This window comes from Athalia rosae, chromosome 7, assembly GCF_917208135.1.
Source record: "Athalia rosae chromosome 7, iyAthRosa1.1, whole genome shotgun sequence".
Classification (NCBI taxonomy): domain Eukaryota; kingdom Metazoa; phylum Arthropoda; class Insecta; order Hymenoptera; family Athaliidae; genus Athalia; species Athalia rosae.
The window spans coordinates 469,917-488,200 of NC_064032.1; the positions used below are offsets into that span (position 1 = coordinate 469,917).

The 18,284-nt window shown below is 39.1% G+C and overlaps 2 protein-coding genes across 15 annotated transcripts in view; both read left to right on the forward strand.

The window, feature by feature from the left end:
- Nucleotides 1–18,284, forward strand: part of LOC125501811 (WD repeat-containing protein 19-like) — a 130,681-nt gene that overhangs the window by 42,287 nt on the left and 70,110 nt on the right. The gene's annotated exons all lie outside the window — the stretch shown is intronic.
- Nucleotides 36–18,273, forward strand: LOC105684280 (chloride channel protein 2). 13 transcript variants are annotated; one of them, XM_048658665.1, is made up of 13 exons: nucleotides 36–588; nucleotides 706–835; nucleotides 949–1,020; nucleotides 13,757–14,045; nucleotides 14,114–14,846; nucleotides 14,955–15,189; nucleotides 15,283–15,445; nucleotides 15,725–15,955; nucleotides 16,045–16,457; nucleotides 16,535–16,680; nucleotides 16,757–16,943; nucleotides 17,039–17,266; nucleotides 17,345–18,273. In XM_048658665.1, exons 3-13 carry the CDS (start codon nucleotides 961–963, stop codon nucleotides 17,564–17,566), a joined length of 2,907 nt encoding a protein of 968 aa, XP_048514622.1. In that variant the 5' UTR covers nucleotides 36–588; nucleotides 706–835; nucleotides 949–960; the 3' UTR covers nucleotides 17,567–18,273. The 13 variants fall into 13 exon arrangements, with proteins under 13 accessions (XP_048514622.1, XP_048514621.1, XP_048514618.1 ...); XM_048658661.1 differs by lacking the exons at nucleotides 36–588; nucleotides 706–835; nucleotides 949–1,020 and adding exons at nucleotides 10,303–10,430; nucleotides 10,545–10,760; nucleotides 10,882–10,969; XM_012397513.3 differs by lacking the exons at nucleotides 36–588; nucleotides 706–835; nucleotides 949–1,020 and adding exons at nucleotides 10,425–10,760; nucleotides 10,882–10,969.

Here is an 18,284-nt window from a genome sequence, read left to right on the forward strand (position 1 = left end):
AGCTGTTCATTCACACGTTCTCTATCAGTCGACTCGCGAGCGTCCAACCGGTCAGACGGCTGTGCCACCGAAAATATCCAACGTACACGACTCGCGCACTTTGACTCAGAGAACTCTGAATTATTTATTTTAATCATTGTATTTGATTTGATTCGATTTAATTTTATTCTATCCTACTTTATTCTATTCTATTTTAATTTATTTTACTCGATTCTATTCTATCCTATTTTATTTTATTTTATTTCCCTTTCTCGGATTCTATTTGATTCTATTTTATTTTATTTCATTTCATCTTATTTTATTTTATCACATTTTAGTCTTGTTTCATTTTTCACAAGTTATACGGCCCTTGTGCTAACATTTGACGTGCAAGTTGACCGGCAATAACAACAGCGAATCAATATATAATTCGGATAAATAATTCTAATTCATATATCAATTAACTAATAACGATCGGTACTTCAACATGAATTATTCGTATAAATTATACGTTCGGTGGAATCGTGTGTAATTGGCAGCTTCTAATATACGTCTGCAATTGTAGTTGACGAAGATTGGAAAACGAACTTTTTCTACAATGAAATTGCAGTGGGTTAAATATATTCACGTTAATATTGATAAACTTGTTTGTGATTGTTACTTTTTTCCACAAGTCGTTTTACAGAAGTGCTTTTTCATAAATTTACGAGAAAATGACTTTTACAGTTGTGAAGCCTGGTCAGAGACTCAGGGGGGAAACTGCATTAGACTTGCCGTATAATTTTGGCAATGAATAAAGTGATCGCTAATGGGTCAAACATTCATGTGAACAACTACAAAGAAAAACGAAGAAAAGGTAGACGAATATCAAAGAATACCGGCACGCAACGCAATCGTCGATTACGATATAGTTTTAAAAAATTAGAACAATCAATTGAGCAGATGAAAAAATAATTTTTAAATTGTAAGGAAAAAATCAAAATGACCTCGGCACTCAAAGGATTAGACGAGGAGTATGGGCTGGGATACCATCACACTTTGGTAAGTGAATATTTGATAGCGTTTCGACGTATATCAAAAACAAAAATAAGCTAAAACTCCCAAATCCCTGGACAACTTTTGTATCCGACATATCAGCGCCCAAAAAAAATCTCAAAACTATGTACGAAATCAAAAAGAAAGGCTCGTGCAATTTTCGTCAATCATCGTCGGCGAGATAAAAAAAAATATCTATATCCATTTTCCGGTTGTCACGGTTGAAAATAAATGTCAACGATCTGCACATATTACTAACGATACAAGAAGAAAAAAAAACCAAGACAGAATCGAGCATCTTCCCTCTGTCACTGTCACTATAAATACCTTTCGGTATTTTAAATTACACTTATTAAATTTACTAATCACTCTTCTAATGATCGCACACGCACGCAACTGTAATTATATTATGCATTATAAATTCTCATATATTCAAATGTGCGTATATAAATATATTATAGGTATACCGGCTTATGTTAGTAGCCAACATTCTTCGCACACGTTATAACTACACCTGGCCAAGACACGTGTCCCATACGTGATACGCAAATCTATGTATAGCTATTTCTTTTCTTTTCTCTTTTAAACGATTTTTCGTTCTTTTCCCTCTCAGTTTTTTGTCGCATACAATTATTTATACCCACTGCCTCTTAACCATCATTGTTGTTATCTCGCTGCTTTCCACAAAAATTTTCGAGTACAACGAATACCGGGGATATTATACGGTGAATTAATGGGGACGGATGATGATCAAGAGTAACGCGAACGAAGTGTATGTGTATATTATACCTAGGTGTAAGTCAATTTGCGAATTTCTACATGGCTTATTACTTATCGGAGTCGGTATACCTATATCCCACTGGTCAGGCCATGAATTCCAATCAATCAATAAATCGAAGCGTTAATCCACTTATTCTTATAGGCATATGCTATCATTCAAATTTCATGTGATTGATCTCGTTTTCAAATATCACACCATTTATATACACAACAGGTTTGTAAGTATAGATTAAACGATTTCAAATGCATTAACTGAGCGAACATGTTTATAGACGGATAATAAAATGCAATATAATTTCATCTTGCCTGCTCCTTTGATCATGCAGTGAATTTTTTCTTCAATTTCGTTATTTTCTCTTTCTTTTATTCTGAAAGCGGTCGTAAGAGTGTGATATACACGAGGCAACACCACGACGAGCACCGTCGCTTTATCTTATCGGGCTATTTTCTACTCGCAATGCTGCCACTTGATTTGAAGGAAATAAAAGAACAAAAAAAAAATTATTCTTAGTTATCAACTTCGAAAAAAGTAAATCCTCAACTTTACAGTAAAAATCCGACGGTTTTCTGGATTTTAAAACACATCGCATCGATCAGCGACCAAAACTTTTTTTTATCATTTCCATTTTGTTTATCTCTGTTTATGACAGAGCGAATATTTATTATTTATCGGTATAACAGTGAGAGTAGAGAAAAATATAGTGATTGGTAATTATCTGACGATGTTCACAGCGGCGTGTTCAATAAATATTCCTGAATCAATCATGCCGGAATTTTCGAATCAAAATCAAAACTATTCTATGCGATGAAAACTTGACAAGAAAAATAATAACTGGATAAAAATAATCTGAGATACTTTATAGAGCAAAAAAAAAGAGAAGTAATGCGATGATCGCGTTTGATGAAATTTGTCGACGCAAAAGGGAGTCCTCTTTTTGTGATTGTCGTAGCTTTTTAATTCTTCTTCCTCTTTTTTTTTGTTGCATTTTCAACGATAATGAGCGAAACCGATACGTATGCTACTGCAGCGTCCGCAGTTAACGTGGGTACCAAAATGACCATTACCGTCATTTATACAATCAGCTTATATCATTTAGACTGACCTTCGATTATTGATGACTGTTTGCGTGAATCAAGTGTCTTCTTTCCTCTCCCATTTTTCGTTGTCTTTTATTTTTGCTTCATTTGCGTTGTGTCGGTTCAAGTTCTTGTCATGAGGTTCGACGCAAAGCGATGACTCGTGGAAAAGTAATGTTGCGTGCCAAGAATTCGAACAATTTGATGATTTCTGCAGGAGAAAATACACACATAGTCAGATTCATCTACGAGAAACGTGGATGTAGAGTATTCTTTACCTGTCCTCTTATCATATCCTGATGCAATGTTACAGCATTATTGCACTCGATGTGAGGAGGTTGACACTAAATTCGCACCGGTAGCACAATCTGTACATGATGCGTACTCATATGTATGTATAATACAGAGTATGCGAATGGGTACAGGTATTCATAGGTAAGAGTTGCTGCTCCAGTGTGTCGCTCTGGACTTCAAGTATATGTGTACATACTTGTAACGAGGATGCAATAATCGACGAACGATAAAGGAAACAACTATAAAACAGAAAAATAAATTATCATATAATTTTAGAGGGAAAGAAGTAATTACAGAGCAAAAAATGAAAAATGAATAGGTAAATCTTGTGTCTCGTAATAACAAATAACACTAATATTATAATAATACCGATACTGCTTCTACTACTAATCAAAGTTAGGTATTGTTCAACATGTGATATTGAGGCGCGAATGATTAGCCAATAATTTGCTTCGAAAGCAGCCCTGTCTCGGACTCTGTTCTATAAAATGCAACTCGAAAAGAGTTGGCGGTAGGATTTTGTATGTCGTGACCGAGGCCGTGACTATAATAACTCAGCCAGTTTCACCAATGGGTACTGCGCACGGTTGCGGATACCTATTGAGAAGACTTTGTACGAAAACGATAGTTCAAAACTTCCCAAGCTCAAGGAAATTTCGTAAGAAAAATGGATTCGTTCCAAGAGACATAATCTTATTCCTTTTCTATTTTTGTCTACCTCGTATGGAATGCTTTGCCATTTACAGTATAAGTATAGCTATGATCGTTTGTTCATTTGTCAAACGAAAGAAAATTGAGAATAAAAACAAATTTATCGTTGATAATACGAAAAGATATCAATGGATTTGTCTTTTTCTTTCTACATACGCTAAAATAACCAGAAAATCGCAGCTCTTTACAGCTCATTCAATAGGATAATAACGCTGCATGCTGCAACGCATATAAAAAAATGCGATAGGGTCTGTTCTTGAAAAAAAGGTAGCTCACGGTTCGTGATATCGTATTCAAATCGCGACTACTGCGGTCGTACGTCGTCATCGTCATTATTTCTATATGTATAATATAATGGTATGCGAAGCGCATCTTAATATGTAGAAAGACACTTTGATACAAATTCGCATCTATCATATTTATGAATTTCTTTTACAATACATCAGATTGTGCAGATATTTGATCATCCTCGTAAAAATTTATTCGCATGGTTCAATTTGATAAGATTATCGAATTAAGTTCACGCATAGATAATTCTACGATTACGTGCTCAGTTCAAAGAACTATTTGATTTGATAACTTTTTTCCGAGCGTTTTTCAGATTCTTAGTCCACCCATAAATAGATAAATAAATAAATAGATAAATAAGTAAACGAACGAACAGACATGTAAATCGTTATACAGTCGTGAAGAAAAGGTGGACAGAAAACATTTACCGGTGACGAAAATGGTTGCGCCAAGAAGTGTCCTCCAGATTGATACAGCCGATTCAATGAGGAAAGTTGAGACGAGTGAAGGAGATCGCTGAGCATTCTGTCACAGGTGATGACAGAACCGAATATTCGGATGCAACGAACGACCGTCGGGTGAGTCGGAGCATTCTGGAAAAAAAATCAATTGATTGGTCAAAATGAATAAATTTTACCACGATTACACCTACTAGGCCGAACGACTTCGGTCGAGCGATAGACAAATTCTGCAAGGATTTAACAATGAAAAAGGCAAAGGAATTTGGTATGGGTTTCCGTAGTTCGAATCATTACGGAATAGCCGGTTTCAGTCACTTCTGAAATATTGAGAGAAAAAAAAAAATTAAAATAGCAGACTGCGGGGGAGGTGATGCAAAATTTTATGAAAAAGAAATAAAAAAAACTCTGAAATATTCGGTAAGAAAATTTAAGAGGAACCCATGTGACTGATACCAACGACAATATATTTCAAAAGTTTCAAAGATCTTTTTTTCAAAAAAAAACAAAAGGTCTCGTTCGTATTCAACCGGTGTTTTTTGGTCAGTATTTTGGTATTCTTGACGTTTCATGTTATGAGACAGCTGGATGCATTTTAATTATAATTCTTCTGTATTGTAGCAACAGCCTATGTTGTTATAATAATTAATATGAATTCAATAAACGTTCGTTTCGTTGCTTATAAGACAGCTGAAGTTTTAATTGTTACAGTATTCAGGTGACCGATTGAAATGCTTTGTTAATCTGCTCTTAATAAGTACTAATTACTCAAGTTAAATAAATTAGAGGCAATTCAATAAGCCCATTGCTAAAACGTCAAGACGCTATTCGCGATGCCAATAACAATATAGTATAATTTCACGCTGTCTGAAGCATTACAATAACAAGAGCGAAATCATGTTCACCTGTATTACCCAATGTTTAAAACATAAGTATAGGAAATTACGTAACATCGTGAACGAGCCAGCCAATCTTTTACCGATCTGTACAGTAAAATGATGATTGCCTTGGCGTTCATTAAACGCTGATACAACGTGCCGCGCAATCTCCACAACTGCAGATGTTAATTCACCTGATCGCAAAATACTTATATTTACTTTGCATCAAAACATCGTCTTTCCTATGTTCCCCTCTCTCATGTGACCAACACCTGATCTACCTACGCCTCGTAAACACACATATTTTCACGTGCGATTCATATAATAAGTAAACAACTGAAATTGCATGATTTTTCACACGTTCCTATGACGATTAAAAAAGAAACAAGACGACCGGCGAATCGTAACGTTCGCGACACTAGCAAAAGGTGAAAGGATCAAGGTCGTACAAGTTATTGATTGAACAAATCTTTCGCTGTATCAGTTTTTGATGTCTTTTGTTATTCCTGCGATTTAAAAACTGCAGCTGGTACGGACGTTTATTCTAGGATTGGTATCTTTTCAAGCGCATTCTACCTATTCCTTTTTTTTTGTTTATGTCGATGATGCCCATGCGCAATAATTTCATCAAAATTTAGTTCAAATTCATCGTTTGTTGAAATTCAAAAAAAAAAAAACAAAAAAAAAAAACGGTCGATTCTATAACACATGCTAGAATTTTGATACGTCCTTTTCTATTTCGCAATGGAAACACGATCGACAGGTGTGGTATACGCATCACGTGTATGTTTAGTTGAAATACGTTTCGCAAGAATTTCTGTATATTATACATGTGACCATGTAAATCACGTGTCCTCTGTCCGGATTGTACGCAGAGCCTCAAATAAAGACCGACTAACTAAACTCATAAATAATTTTGATAGGATTTGTGAGGTCTGATTCATGCCACTTTTTAGAATTTGTAACTGTAGTTATGCTATATTTGCATGAATTAGAAAATTCCAGGTAGATCGTTTCTATCGTTATGGGGTTTCGTCGATCACCAGTGACATGCCGCGCACCTTTGCCTAGAAACAAACGAGAATTTCTTAGATCCACGGTGGATTGCGCTCGATGCTCTTGTTTACTCATCGTTAGAATATGTATTTATCTCGTGTGAATCTGATAATTAAGACTCAAATAAAATACTATATTTCGTCGTGGACACCACGTGCACACTGCAGATCAACGCTAACTACTTGTATGTATGTTCTACTGTATACGTGCGCACATAAGGCTCTCTCCAACAGCTTCCAAAGATACCAAAAAATGTGCATGGCTTTGTGCAATCAACGTCCAAATAAATGAGACAAAAATAGCAAAAAACGAAGGCAAAAAAAATAAAGAAATGGAATCGTGGCACGCACGGAAGAGTATGACCGTTTATACGTAATATTTAAATAAACTTTGACCCTTGCGCAGCACATATCCCACGTGACAAATAATAATTCTAATGAAATCTCTTACAGTTAGCGTGGGTCATTAAACGCATTTTAAGTCGCTACAAGTTGGTAAAATATAGAAAATCGTCGATATGCACAGCAGTTACCCTGGAAGATGACCTACGATCTAACTAAAATCCGTCGTCGCATCATAAAAGCACGGACAGATCCACACGACATACGATAAGTCTGTAGCTGTAACAAGATGGAAGAACGTGCATTATTTAAATATTTTTCCATGTTCTAAACTTTAAGCAAAACACAATATTTTCGTAGCTAATGAATTCATTGGAATGTGCAATTGATTGCAGGCGTAATAGTCGTTGGGGTCCGTTGTGACGATTAATTGATGACACGCCTATGGCACGAGGTCCGAATTGTGGTAATAAGTGCTAATTAGGAAGCTAACAAACGAGTATACCGTACCTGTGAGGTGTACGTATGATTCTCCCTGTTTATAAGGTCATCGTAGAACATTGCTCCCAATTTATCCTGACGCGGAGGAAATTCCTTGGCTGTGTAAGATGGAAGGAGAAAATCTTGGATCCTGCAAGCAAAAACAGAAAGAAAATATTCGATAGGACGAACCCTGGATTTCGACGAAGGAAATGTAGTTTTGCGACAAATGTGAAAAAATCCTAATATGTAGTAACATCGACAGCAATGATATCAATGGTTACCGCCTTCATATCTATGGTATTACGTGTAAGATATTACAAAAGCGCGACCCAAGAAATCTACACCCTATCGTTACGATGGCAAACTTACATTTTTGTTTCATCTCGATATTTTCATTTATCCGTTTGCGCATTTATTTATTTATTAACAGGTTGCTGCGACAAACGGTGACCTCGTGACATGATTTCTGAGATACCGTGTCATATAGGTACATTACGTGTACGCTGCACAAATAATTACACCAATAAATAGAATCGCTGTAGTCATACGAAAGATTATCAACAATTACAGTCGAGACACGAGCTTTAGGAGTTTGTTAGCATTTCACTGGTTTATGAGACACGGGGAGTGGTTTTGAATTATAGAAAACTATCATAATGATACTACGAGATGAATACAACGGTAAAAATTTCTTCAATTGTCCGTTTTTCAAATGATGCACGCGCTCTCCTCAGATCTAATTCGAATTTCCAAGCCAATAACGCGATTCGAGGAAGGACCGTCGCAGCATGTCCGTTACTACTTCACACAGACTTATTTATTCGAATACCAGCATGGTCTTTTCCTCCTACCCATTATTATCTATACTATCGCATATATTTACACCTAATGTGCATCTTGCATTTCATCTGTTGGTGTCGGTGGGTTAGTTATATACATTGTATATTGTTGCTAGTTGCTCGCATTGTCCAATTTATTATACTTGTTGTCAGTCTCGTCTGCCTTTTGATAGAGCGGAAGAACAAATGGAGATAGAGAAGATACGTACTTGAACATGCGGTGGTAGAAGTGAGAGAAATTCAGTAAGAGACACGAGAAGAAATCAAGAGATGATGAGAACAAATAACAACGTTGCAGCATTTTTCGGTATCATTGCGTATTTCCTGTTTGTCTCTATAATGTATAACGCTTCGGACAAGAGTTATATCAGGATTACTATTGCACAAATTTTCTAATCGATCTAGAAAAAAAAAACCTGGGCAATTATTTGCCCGAGTTATATTATATCAAGCTACCACCTCCGCGTATACGTTTGCACATAATCGTAATTTTCGTCGGTGTTCTTTGCCGCAATGGATTATTTAAATTTGTTATTTGCTATTCAACGGACAAACATTAATGCTGTAATATAGTGTGCGGCGTGATAAATAGAAAATCCTTATTTATCGTTTACACGAGCTATACCGTAAGCGTAGGGACAACAACTGAACATATACGAAATAAACTTCAACATAACTCTAGACTAGAGCATCGCGTTGGTTAAAATTTTTTATTAGTATCGTCGGGCTCTTCTGCCGTTAAAATCATGCGTATCCTTTGAATTGATGGGGGATGAAAAAAATATCGTATCAACTTCAAAGCGATAATATGAAATGAATTATAGCGCATGTAACGCGAATGGTTGATTTGGAAACACGAGTTAGTGTAAAAGTCAGTTTTTCTAAGAACTGTTACACGCAAATTATTAGTTAATTGTGGTGGAAATATCGAAGTTGCACACCTATGTATAACAGCCTGCTGTGATTAGTTGATTTTCTCGATGTAAAATGTAAAGTTCGGTGCGTGAAAAGTCAAAAGCGTTGGGAACGTGCGAAACGCGGTCTTAACTCGCAATCGGAAGCGAACTCATCACTTATTCATTAACTCTCCTCAATTCGGAGGAAAAAAAAATCGATAAATAAATCACGGAAAAAAAATGGTTAATTCAAAAACGAAAAATAAGGAGTACATAGCGGTCGCGATGTATCCAAAAAGAGGGAGGATCACGGGATCAGAATATGTGATGCCAAAGGTACGCTACAATTAATATTTCGATTTCATTTTCGACTTCATTTTCGAATTCATTTTACGCCCGTCAAAAGAAAGAAATAATTTTCAACCCGGGGGGAGACCGGTTGGTATAAATCGCTGAAATTCGAGCACAATGAGAAGTTCGTTTATCCGTGACTTTAAGAGTGACTTACTACGGGCCACCGAATCAGGGGAAATAGTCCAGTATGGACCAGCCGTATATGTATACCTGCCGATGGACGGTCGGTCGGCAAAATGCGAATATAAGAGTTAATTTTTATAACGCTTCGAACCCTCAGAATCACATCTGATCGAATTGGAATTCGGATAAATCTTACATTTTTCTGCCACCTGATAGAATTACGAAGAAGAAGAAAAAAAAAAAGAAGAAAGTAAAGAAGTGGAAGAAGGGAAAAGAAGATGGACAAAAAGGAAAAAAAGGACGAAGGAAAAGAAAGAGGAGGAAGTATCTGAATTTGATTTGTCAACAGGGAAGGATATGATTGTCGCCAATAACGCAAATGGCGCATACTATCGCACAAGGAATTCAAATGTATAGGCATGGTGTAGGGTATGGGTGGATTTATACTCACGTATCAAGTCGGGAAGGGTCGAGTAGCGCGGGGTACAAATTGGCGCGACATAAGTTTATCGAGGTGTTGGAGGTTCGACAACGTATACGTAGAGAATATTTTGCGATGGTGTGGCTAATCTGTAAATTGGCTGATGAGCTCGACGAACGCGCTGTTGCTACCGTGCATAGCGTGGGCTATTCTGCAGCAGAAGGTTCACAACTTCCACCGTAGTTGATTTAGTAGATGTTTCATTCTTCTTGTCCTCCAAAGTGACTCATTGCTGTTGTCGGTGCTGCTGCAGTATCTACCACGCTCAGAGCCGACGAAGCAGCGCAGCTTTTTTGATACTTTTTTATGGAATTTCATTCCTCGCGCCTGTTCATTGCCGCTAATTTTCAGAAAAAACCTGTGGAAAGAAAAAAGATATGTACAAGTGATATTCCCAAAGAGAACCGTGCGGTGACCGGCGTCGAGTGTGTAACGATACAAATTGTTGAAAAGAAATGAATGTGAGGTACTACCGTTCGGAATCCTTTTCGAAAAACTGACCGGCCAAGAGGTAGAAATGTCGGGACAAACTGGCAAAATGGAGTTGCTCGACGACCGGGAGGGTGGTCACCATCCTCCTTTCCATCATCATCCCGAGGGAAGCGAGGAAGAAGTTGACAAAGAATGGGAAGAATTCACAAGAGTCATGGCAAAGCTGAAGGGAAACAGAAAAAATCATCCGCACAGGTATAAAAAACAAAAAGGGAAATTGTAATCAGCGAGTGATAATCAAATTTTTGTTATTCTCTACACTGAAAATACGACGTATTAGCTTTTGGTTTCTCATTTCCGATGATTGTTTGGCTAGGCCGTCGCAGGCTTTTTATCCGTGCCCTCCACCGAATCCCGAAGAAGAACAACAGGAGTTTGACGCCTTTGACTACATCAACACTTATGTGAGGATTATTATGAGAGATGGACTTATGAATGGCTGACGCATCTCGCCTGTCGCATGACGGAATTTTGCTGGAATGGACAAATGAAAGACTCATTCAGCATGCTTAAAAATAATGATCATTCGAAAATAAGTGTATAAACATATGGGTAATTGGCCAACGCTTTCGTATCTTTGAAAAATGTAACCGGCGTGTCTTGGACTTTCAAGCCTGGACGTGAACTGTATAAATGCAATCTTGTTAGAGATGTAGTTTAAAGGTCTTCGAAAGGTCTTTATTTGAAATCGTGCAGAGTACCGGTTGTTATTGAAGTTTGAGTGGTAAGAAAACTTTTGGCATTCGGCCAGCAACCGAACCCCCAGCAGCATTCGCTGAATCATATCGTTATTTCATCTTTTTTTGTAGCCGCAACTATTCAAAACCGTTTTACACATATTTTTCTGTTCTATTATGCCTGTGTAAAGACGATATGAATTCTTTTGATTGAAATTTGAAATCCTCATTTACCAGCGTGCCAAACGCAAGTTACACTACGTGAGCAACGGTCGCAGAGCAGAGTATAATAAATTGGACATGTTTCCGCCGCAAAGCGTTGAGACGAATCTAAAGGCTTTAATGTTACGTACGTACGTACCTACACGAGTATGATATACCATGTCATTTATTGTACGCATTCAGTTATTCTGATGAGCAATTTGTTACAAGACTTGTGTACACGCAGGCCTTTATACCGTGAATGATATTTTGAATACAGAGAGAAAAAAATGGAGGAGAGAATACAATGAGAAAGGAAATAAAGTTAAATTAATTGCCGTGTCCGTCGATTTTCTCCTCGTGGAAATGATTGTTACGGAGCATCCGCAGCACTTTGATCGAACGAACGAAGATTTACCTCATGCTGGATTTTATTCGTTTATTCATTTTTTTTCAAAACTCGATTTCGTAATAGGGGACGATGTTCGTCGCGCATCCAGACCCTGCTCCTTTTTTCCATTCGGTTAAATTTCATTCACCAATTGAAAATACGCGCAAGTATAAATATGAACGGCGATTAATTTATGGGCACCTGTGAATGACGCGCGACGCATTACAGCAGACTAAAAAATCATGCGGATTGAAATTACTAATCGCTAAAGTGCAAACATGCAATTTTATTAACAATCGAAACCGGCACGATACCTTCTACGATCGAGCCGGTGATCTAGCATGCTCATAATTTACCAATTATATCCTCGTTATCGAGAAGCCATTACCACAAACAAAATTAGAGCAATGTAATTATTTACCTAGTGGACAGCCTTGATCGTCACCCTGTTATTCATGTTTTGATGTTTATAACTAGAAGTTAGACGTCGTTATTCGATCCTCCGTATTCCAACCGTTGAGAATATTTCCCCCTTCTCTGTAACGAATGTAATCGAAGAAACGAAGATGAAAAAAAATAAATAAAATGATCGACAAAGTAGAAGGAATTCATTGCACAACGTTTTTCGTTATACCTGGGTATACGTACCTAGATGTACGCGAGAAGTAGAGGTATAGAAATACGATATATGGATGTTACAATCGTAGTTAGGGTTTATATTTATCCTCGGTATGGCCCTTGAGACGTATTGGTGATCCGCATAGAAATAGTATTGCAAAGCACTCGGTGCGATCTTCTCATCTCAGAACCGCGAGCTGCCAGTAAAGAAAAAAGAAGAGCGACGGGTACAAAATTTGAGAGTAAAACGGCAAAGAGAATGATACAAAGTGTCGAGGGATGACTCGGTCGTCAAAGAACGGATCCAATGAGAATATAAAGCAGAGTATTTGGTATTAAAAGTAAACATACACTTTTTAAATAGAAAACAAATCGAAAGTCTGAACAGATTTGCTAACTTGGAGAAATGTAAATACTCGAAAAAAATACCGTTGCGATGTTGACTTCTGCATACCTGGTTGATCGTGACAGTGGCGAATAATTTTTAAATCTCTGTTCGTCCGAGTATTCTCATTGTCTCCGCCAGGGATGTGCAATGCAGATGCTAAAATTAATTTCCGCAGTTATAACACCGTCTATGCTGATGAAAGCGGTGGCGGTAGCGCCAATTTTAATAGCGGTGAATTAATACGCAAAACTTTCTGCGGACGTAATAAAATTAACAACAATCACAATGAGATCGGAACAACAACATTGATGGTAAAATTTTATGAAAAAATATATTATCGAATGTTGTTTCCCGCTGCAACGCTCGACAGAGCTTATTTTGTCTGCAACGATGATTATCTTGTGAGTATATAAATTTGAACGTTGACGAGAGAATGAAGAGAAACTAAAAGAAAATCGAATTAAAAGTGAAACGGTACCGGGAAATAATTGCTTGTTGCGTACAATTTTTGTATTAACGTTTGTCACTTACCCGTCACGTGCAAGGCAGAGTGGAAGTGAAATGCGCATCACGTCTCACGTGCTAGAGACGCGGGTTGCCAAATACTAAAAACTCCGGGCTCCTCGGTATCAAGGAGACGCACCGTCAGATTTCTTGGGACCTTTTTTCTTCGTGACAAAAAAAGCCAAAGACCATCCCTTAGCTTCCTCTGAAAGATAATCATGTAACAAACGATAAAGACAATCACGTAAGTATCATAACAATAACAAGAGCGCAGAACGAAATTGCACGAGCTAAAGAATGCCAATGAGACGATTAATAATATTCTCATCCCTGTCCGATGGAATACATCGCACGTGAGATTCCGTCGAATTTTCTCGTCTTACTAACTCTATTGATTTTCTACCATTGTCAGATGTACGGTCGGTACACAAAGGACCTCGGTGAATATGCAAAGGAAGAAGCGAGACGTCTCAGATCGCAGAACAGAGCGAGAAGAAAATTTGACAAGGACCGAGCGCACGAATTACGGAAAACGAAGAAGCGTGGCCTCTTGTGTAGAAAACTATTAGCCGTTCTAGCATTCACGTGGAAACATACGGGAGCAAGATTAGGAGAAGATTGGGTTTTCTTAGCGCTCTTAGGGGTGATTATGGCATTCCTCAGCTACGCGATGGACAAGGGCATATCGATCTGCAACAACGGTATACAAATTATCAATATCAACCCGATAAAAAACGAAGTATTCAAATTACTGAATTGTTGTCAACAGCTAGGATATGGCTGTACCAAGACCTAACGACGCAGCCAGCGTTGCAGTACCTCGCTTGGGTCTCACTTCCGGTCTGCCTGATCCTCTTCAGCGCCGGTTTCGTCCACATAGTAGCTCCCCAGAGTATAGGTTCCGGAATACCGGAAATGAAGACGATACTTCGAGGCGTCGCCTTGAAAGAATACTTGACATTCCGAACATTGGTGGCAAAAATAATCGGTCTGACCGTAACTCTTGGATCAGGTCTTCCTCTGGGCAAAGAAGGTCCGTTCGTCCACATAGCGAGTATAGTTGCGACGCTACTTTCAAAATTGGTCACAAGTTTCCAAGGGATCTATGAGAACGAAAGTAGAAATTGCGAGATGTTAGCGGCGGCCTGTGCGGTAGGAGTTGCCGCTTGTTTCGCCGCTCCTATCGGGGGTGTGTTATTCAGCATCGAAGTAACGACGGTTTATTTTGCCGTGAGGAATTACTGGCGAGGTTTTTTTGCCGCCGTATGCGGCGCTACCACATTCAGATTGCTGGCGATATGGTTCAACAAAGAGGAAACGATCACCGCAATGTTTCACACTAATTTCACCGCGGACTTCCCATTCGACCCTCAGGAACTGTTCGTTTTTGCTCTTATCGGCGTCGGAAGCGGATTGGGAGGCGCATTTTACGTATGGCTTCACAGACAGTACGTCATTTTTATGAGGAAGAACAAGAGCATGAACAGTTTTCTTCAAAAAAAGTAAGATGCCACTCGGCCATTCATTACAGGGGAGGGGGGGGGGGGAGGGGGGAACAAACCGGTACTCGAATTGGCCTGTCTTAATTCTCCTCGTTCGTCTATTTCCAGCCGATTTTTGTACCCGGGAATCGTATCGCTGCTCGTCGCTTCCGTTTCATTTCCTCTGGGTCTCGGTCAATTTATGGCCGGCGATTTAACAACGCACGAACAGGTCATGGGATTGTTCGTAAACTTCACCTGGAACAAGGCAGATTTAACGGTCGGGGAAATGAACGTTGTTCAACATTGGTCGACGGAATACACCGATGTATTCATCGGATTGTTAAGCTACGTCGCGTTCACCGTGAGTCACGATTTTCTCATTGAATTCAACGATCTGAAACGATTGAATTTTTTCAACCAATCGCTATTATTTTCACGTATCTTCTTCCTCCAGTTCACATTTTCCATAATAAGTTCCACGGTTCCCGTACCATCTGGAATATTCATACCGGTATTCAAAATCGGAGCAGCACTTGGCCGAGCAACCGGTGAGGCTATGGCACTTTGGTTTCCCAATGGGGTCAGATACGGGGGTGTCATGAGCCCAATTACACCAGGTAATTTTGGAAAAGAAAGCAACAAAAGGGGGGGGAAAAAAAAAAAAAAAAAAAACCCAACAAGCTATCTAGATCCATCGGTTCATACGGCCATGCTGTTTACGAACCGAGTCATTTGACTCGATCATTTAATCGTACCTGAGGCGTACCTGAGGCGCGGCAAAAAAGGTATAAAAATAAAGTGTGTGCGCAGATTGAGGTAAACAGGATCAGACCAATTACGCCGCTCCTTTATTTCCCAAACAATCTTCTCGGAGTAATCTTTTGACAATTTTATAGGAGGCTACGCGACGGTTGGTGCGGCGGCATTTTCCGGTGCTGTAACTCACACGATATCGGTATCGGTCATTGTTTTCGAAATGACCGGTCAGATAACTCACATAGTTCCGATAATGATAGCTGTACTGATAAGCAACGCCATTGCCGCTCTTTTACAGCCGAGTATATACGACAGTATAATTTTAATAAAAAAACTACCTTACCTACCGGATCTTCTGCCTTCGAGTTCGGGTAAAATTTTCGCTACAGATTATTTCAATCTTATCGTAATGGAAAAGCGAGTTTGATAGAGAGGGTTCGAATTATTTTCTAATTGTCAGGTATGTACAACATCTACGTTGAGGACTTTATGGTGCGCGATGTCAAGTACATTTGGCACGGTATAACGTATCAACGATTGAAAGAAATATTAAAGGAGAATCGTAAGCTTCGTGGTTTTCCTCTCGCCGACAATCCAGGTTCAATGATCCTCTTGGGTTCTATACAGAGATTGGAATTGATAAAGCTCATAGAAAAGCACATCGGTAGAGAACGAAGATTACAAGTGGCGCAAAAGTGGCAAAAAGAGGCAGAAGAACGGGCTAAGGAAGAGATGGAAAGGCAAATTCGGGAACAAGAAAGAACGAGAAGACCGTCGCGATTCGAGGTCATTCCGGCCCCGGATATGTTGAAAATGCAACGACAAAGTACCAGTGATCTGACATCCTCGGGAAACGGAAACGATCCAGTTAGTGCGAGATCCGGAAAACTAATCGATATATCAACCGGGAATCTATAGAAAATTGTTATCGTAGATTTTTTCTTTTTTAGCAGCACACTTTTCACTCACCGATTTTCGGATCCCAGCCGAAGAAATCGATTCTAAAGAAGACGCATTCGTTCACCCTGAAGGGTTTCAGTCCGTTGGTCAGCCCGGCGGTAACTCCTTACACGACGGTGACGGGTGCGGAGAGTAGGTGAGTGTCCTTGGCAGAGGCTGGATTGATTGCCCTTGGAATACAGGAATCGGTAACTTCGAACTCCCGTTTCCAGAATACGTTTAGCCTTCGAAGCAATTTTTCGAAAATCAGCAACGCTCCAAGACGTCGATCCAGATCCAGAAATGGGTTCCGGTGGGAGCGTCGGTGTCGACAGACGGGACAGTGTCGACGCTCTTCACGTTCCATCTCATCAATCGATGCTATCCCCGAGTCCGACGACTCTGAAAAAAGTTCAGCTAGTGAGTGCGATGACTCGGTTGTCTCTTGCCGAAAAAAAAAAAACAAAAAAAAAAAAAGTTCCATATCAAGGGTCGAATGAATTGACGTATTTCAGCCCCGCGAGAGAGTGATCGACATGTCGGCTGAGGACCAAAAACAATGGGAAGAAAGTGAAATGGCATTGGAAGTTGATTTTTCGAGATGTCACATAGATCCGGCACCCTTTCAACTGGTCGAACGGACGTCGTTGCTAAAAGTTCACAGCCTGTTCAGTATGGTGGGTGTAAATCATGCCTACGTAACAGCAATTGGTCGTCTGGTCGGCGTGGTGGCATTGAAAGAGGTGAATTCAACTAAAAGAAATTTAATTATTTCGTACTTGCAATGTGCCATTTTCATGATTTCCTTTTCATATTTCAAGCTACGCAAAGCGATCGAAGAGGCTAACGCCGGTATAATACCGACTCACGTGGATCAACCGCACGATAACGGGCTCTTGAATAGTTCTGATTCCACCCTAGGCGGTGACGAATTATTAGCATCGGACAGAAAGACGCAAATAACAATAAATTCCATAACAAATTCAGCTACGTCGGGCGATGAAATGGAAGATTGCCCAACGGAAAAACTCGAGAGATTATGATAGAACTATGTTACTACGATACGGGAAACCGACGATTCGGTCTCCCAACAGCTGATCTAGCCAAATTCCTTTTTTTCCTTCCAATCCTCAGATACCGTTTAGCGTAGGATATAGTTCAAAGACATTGTGATAGTTGTGTAAATAGGTGCCAATAAAAAATCCGTATACCTACTATCGATTGCGCGAAAAGGGAATACAAAAAAGTAATAACGATACGATGGTTGTAGAGTATCACGATGGTTGTTGTTGTTGTTGTTGTTGTTATTCTTATTATTATTATTATTATTATTGATCTTATTATTGTTGATGTTGTTGTTACTATCATTGATATAGGTATGTCGGTGCTCACAAATTGAAAATGCAGCTGAATTATGGTAGGACATAGTTTGACAGAGAAAGGAATCCATGCGGTGTCGTTGAATTTTCAACGATACGCGTGTCATCGGCGGAATGCACGATACAAGTACAATCGCCCATCCGGGCGTTAGTCTGCAATATCGCTGTAATCTGTACGATGGTAAAAGAGATGAGGGGTGAAGTGGGTCCCGAAGAAGCGAAATGATGATGTTCACTGTACCATGACGACCGTGATGATAAGAGAGACTTGTAAATAATATTGCGTACCGTGCGCTGCACAAAATTTACCGCATGTAGCGTCGAGTGTATGATATAAAACGAAAGACATTAAATAACTTATTACATTAGAATTTCACGTTCG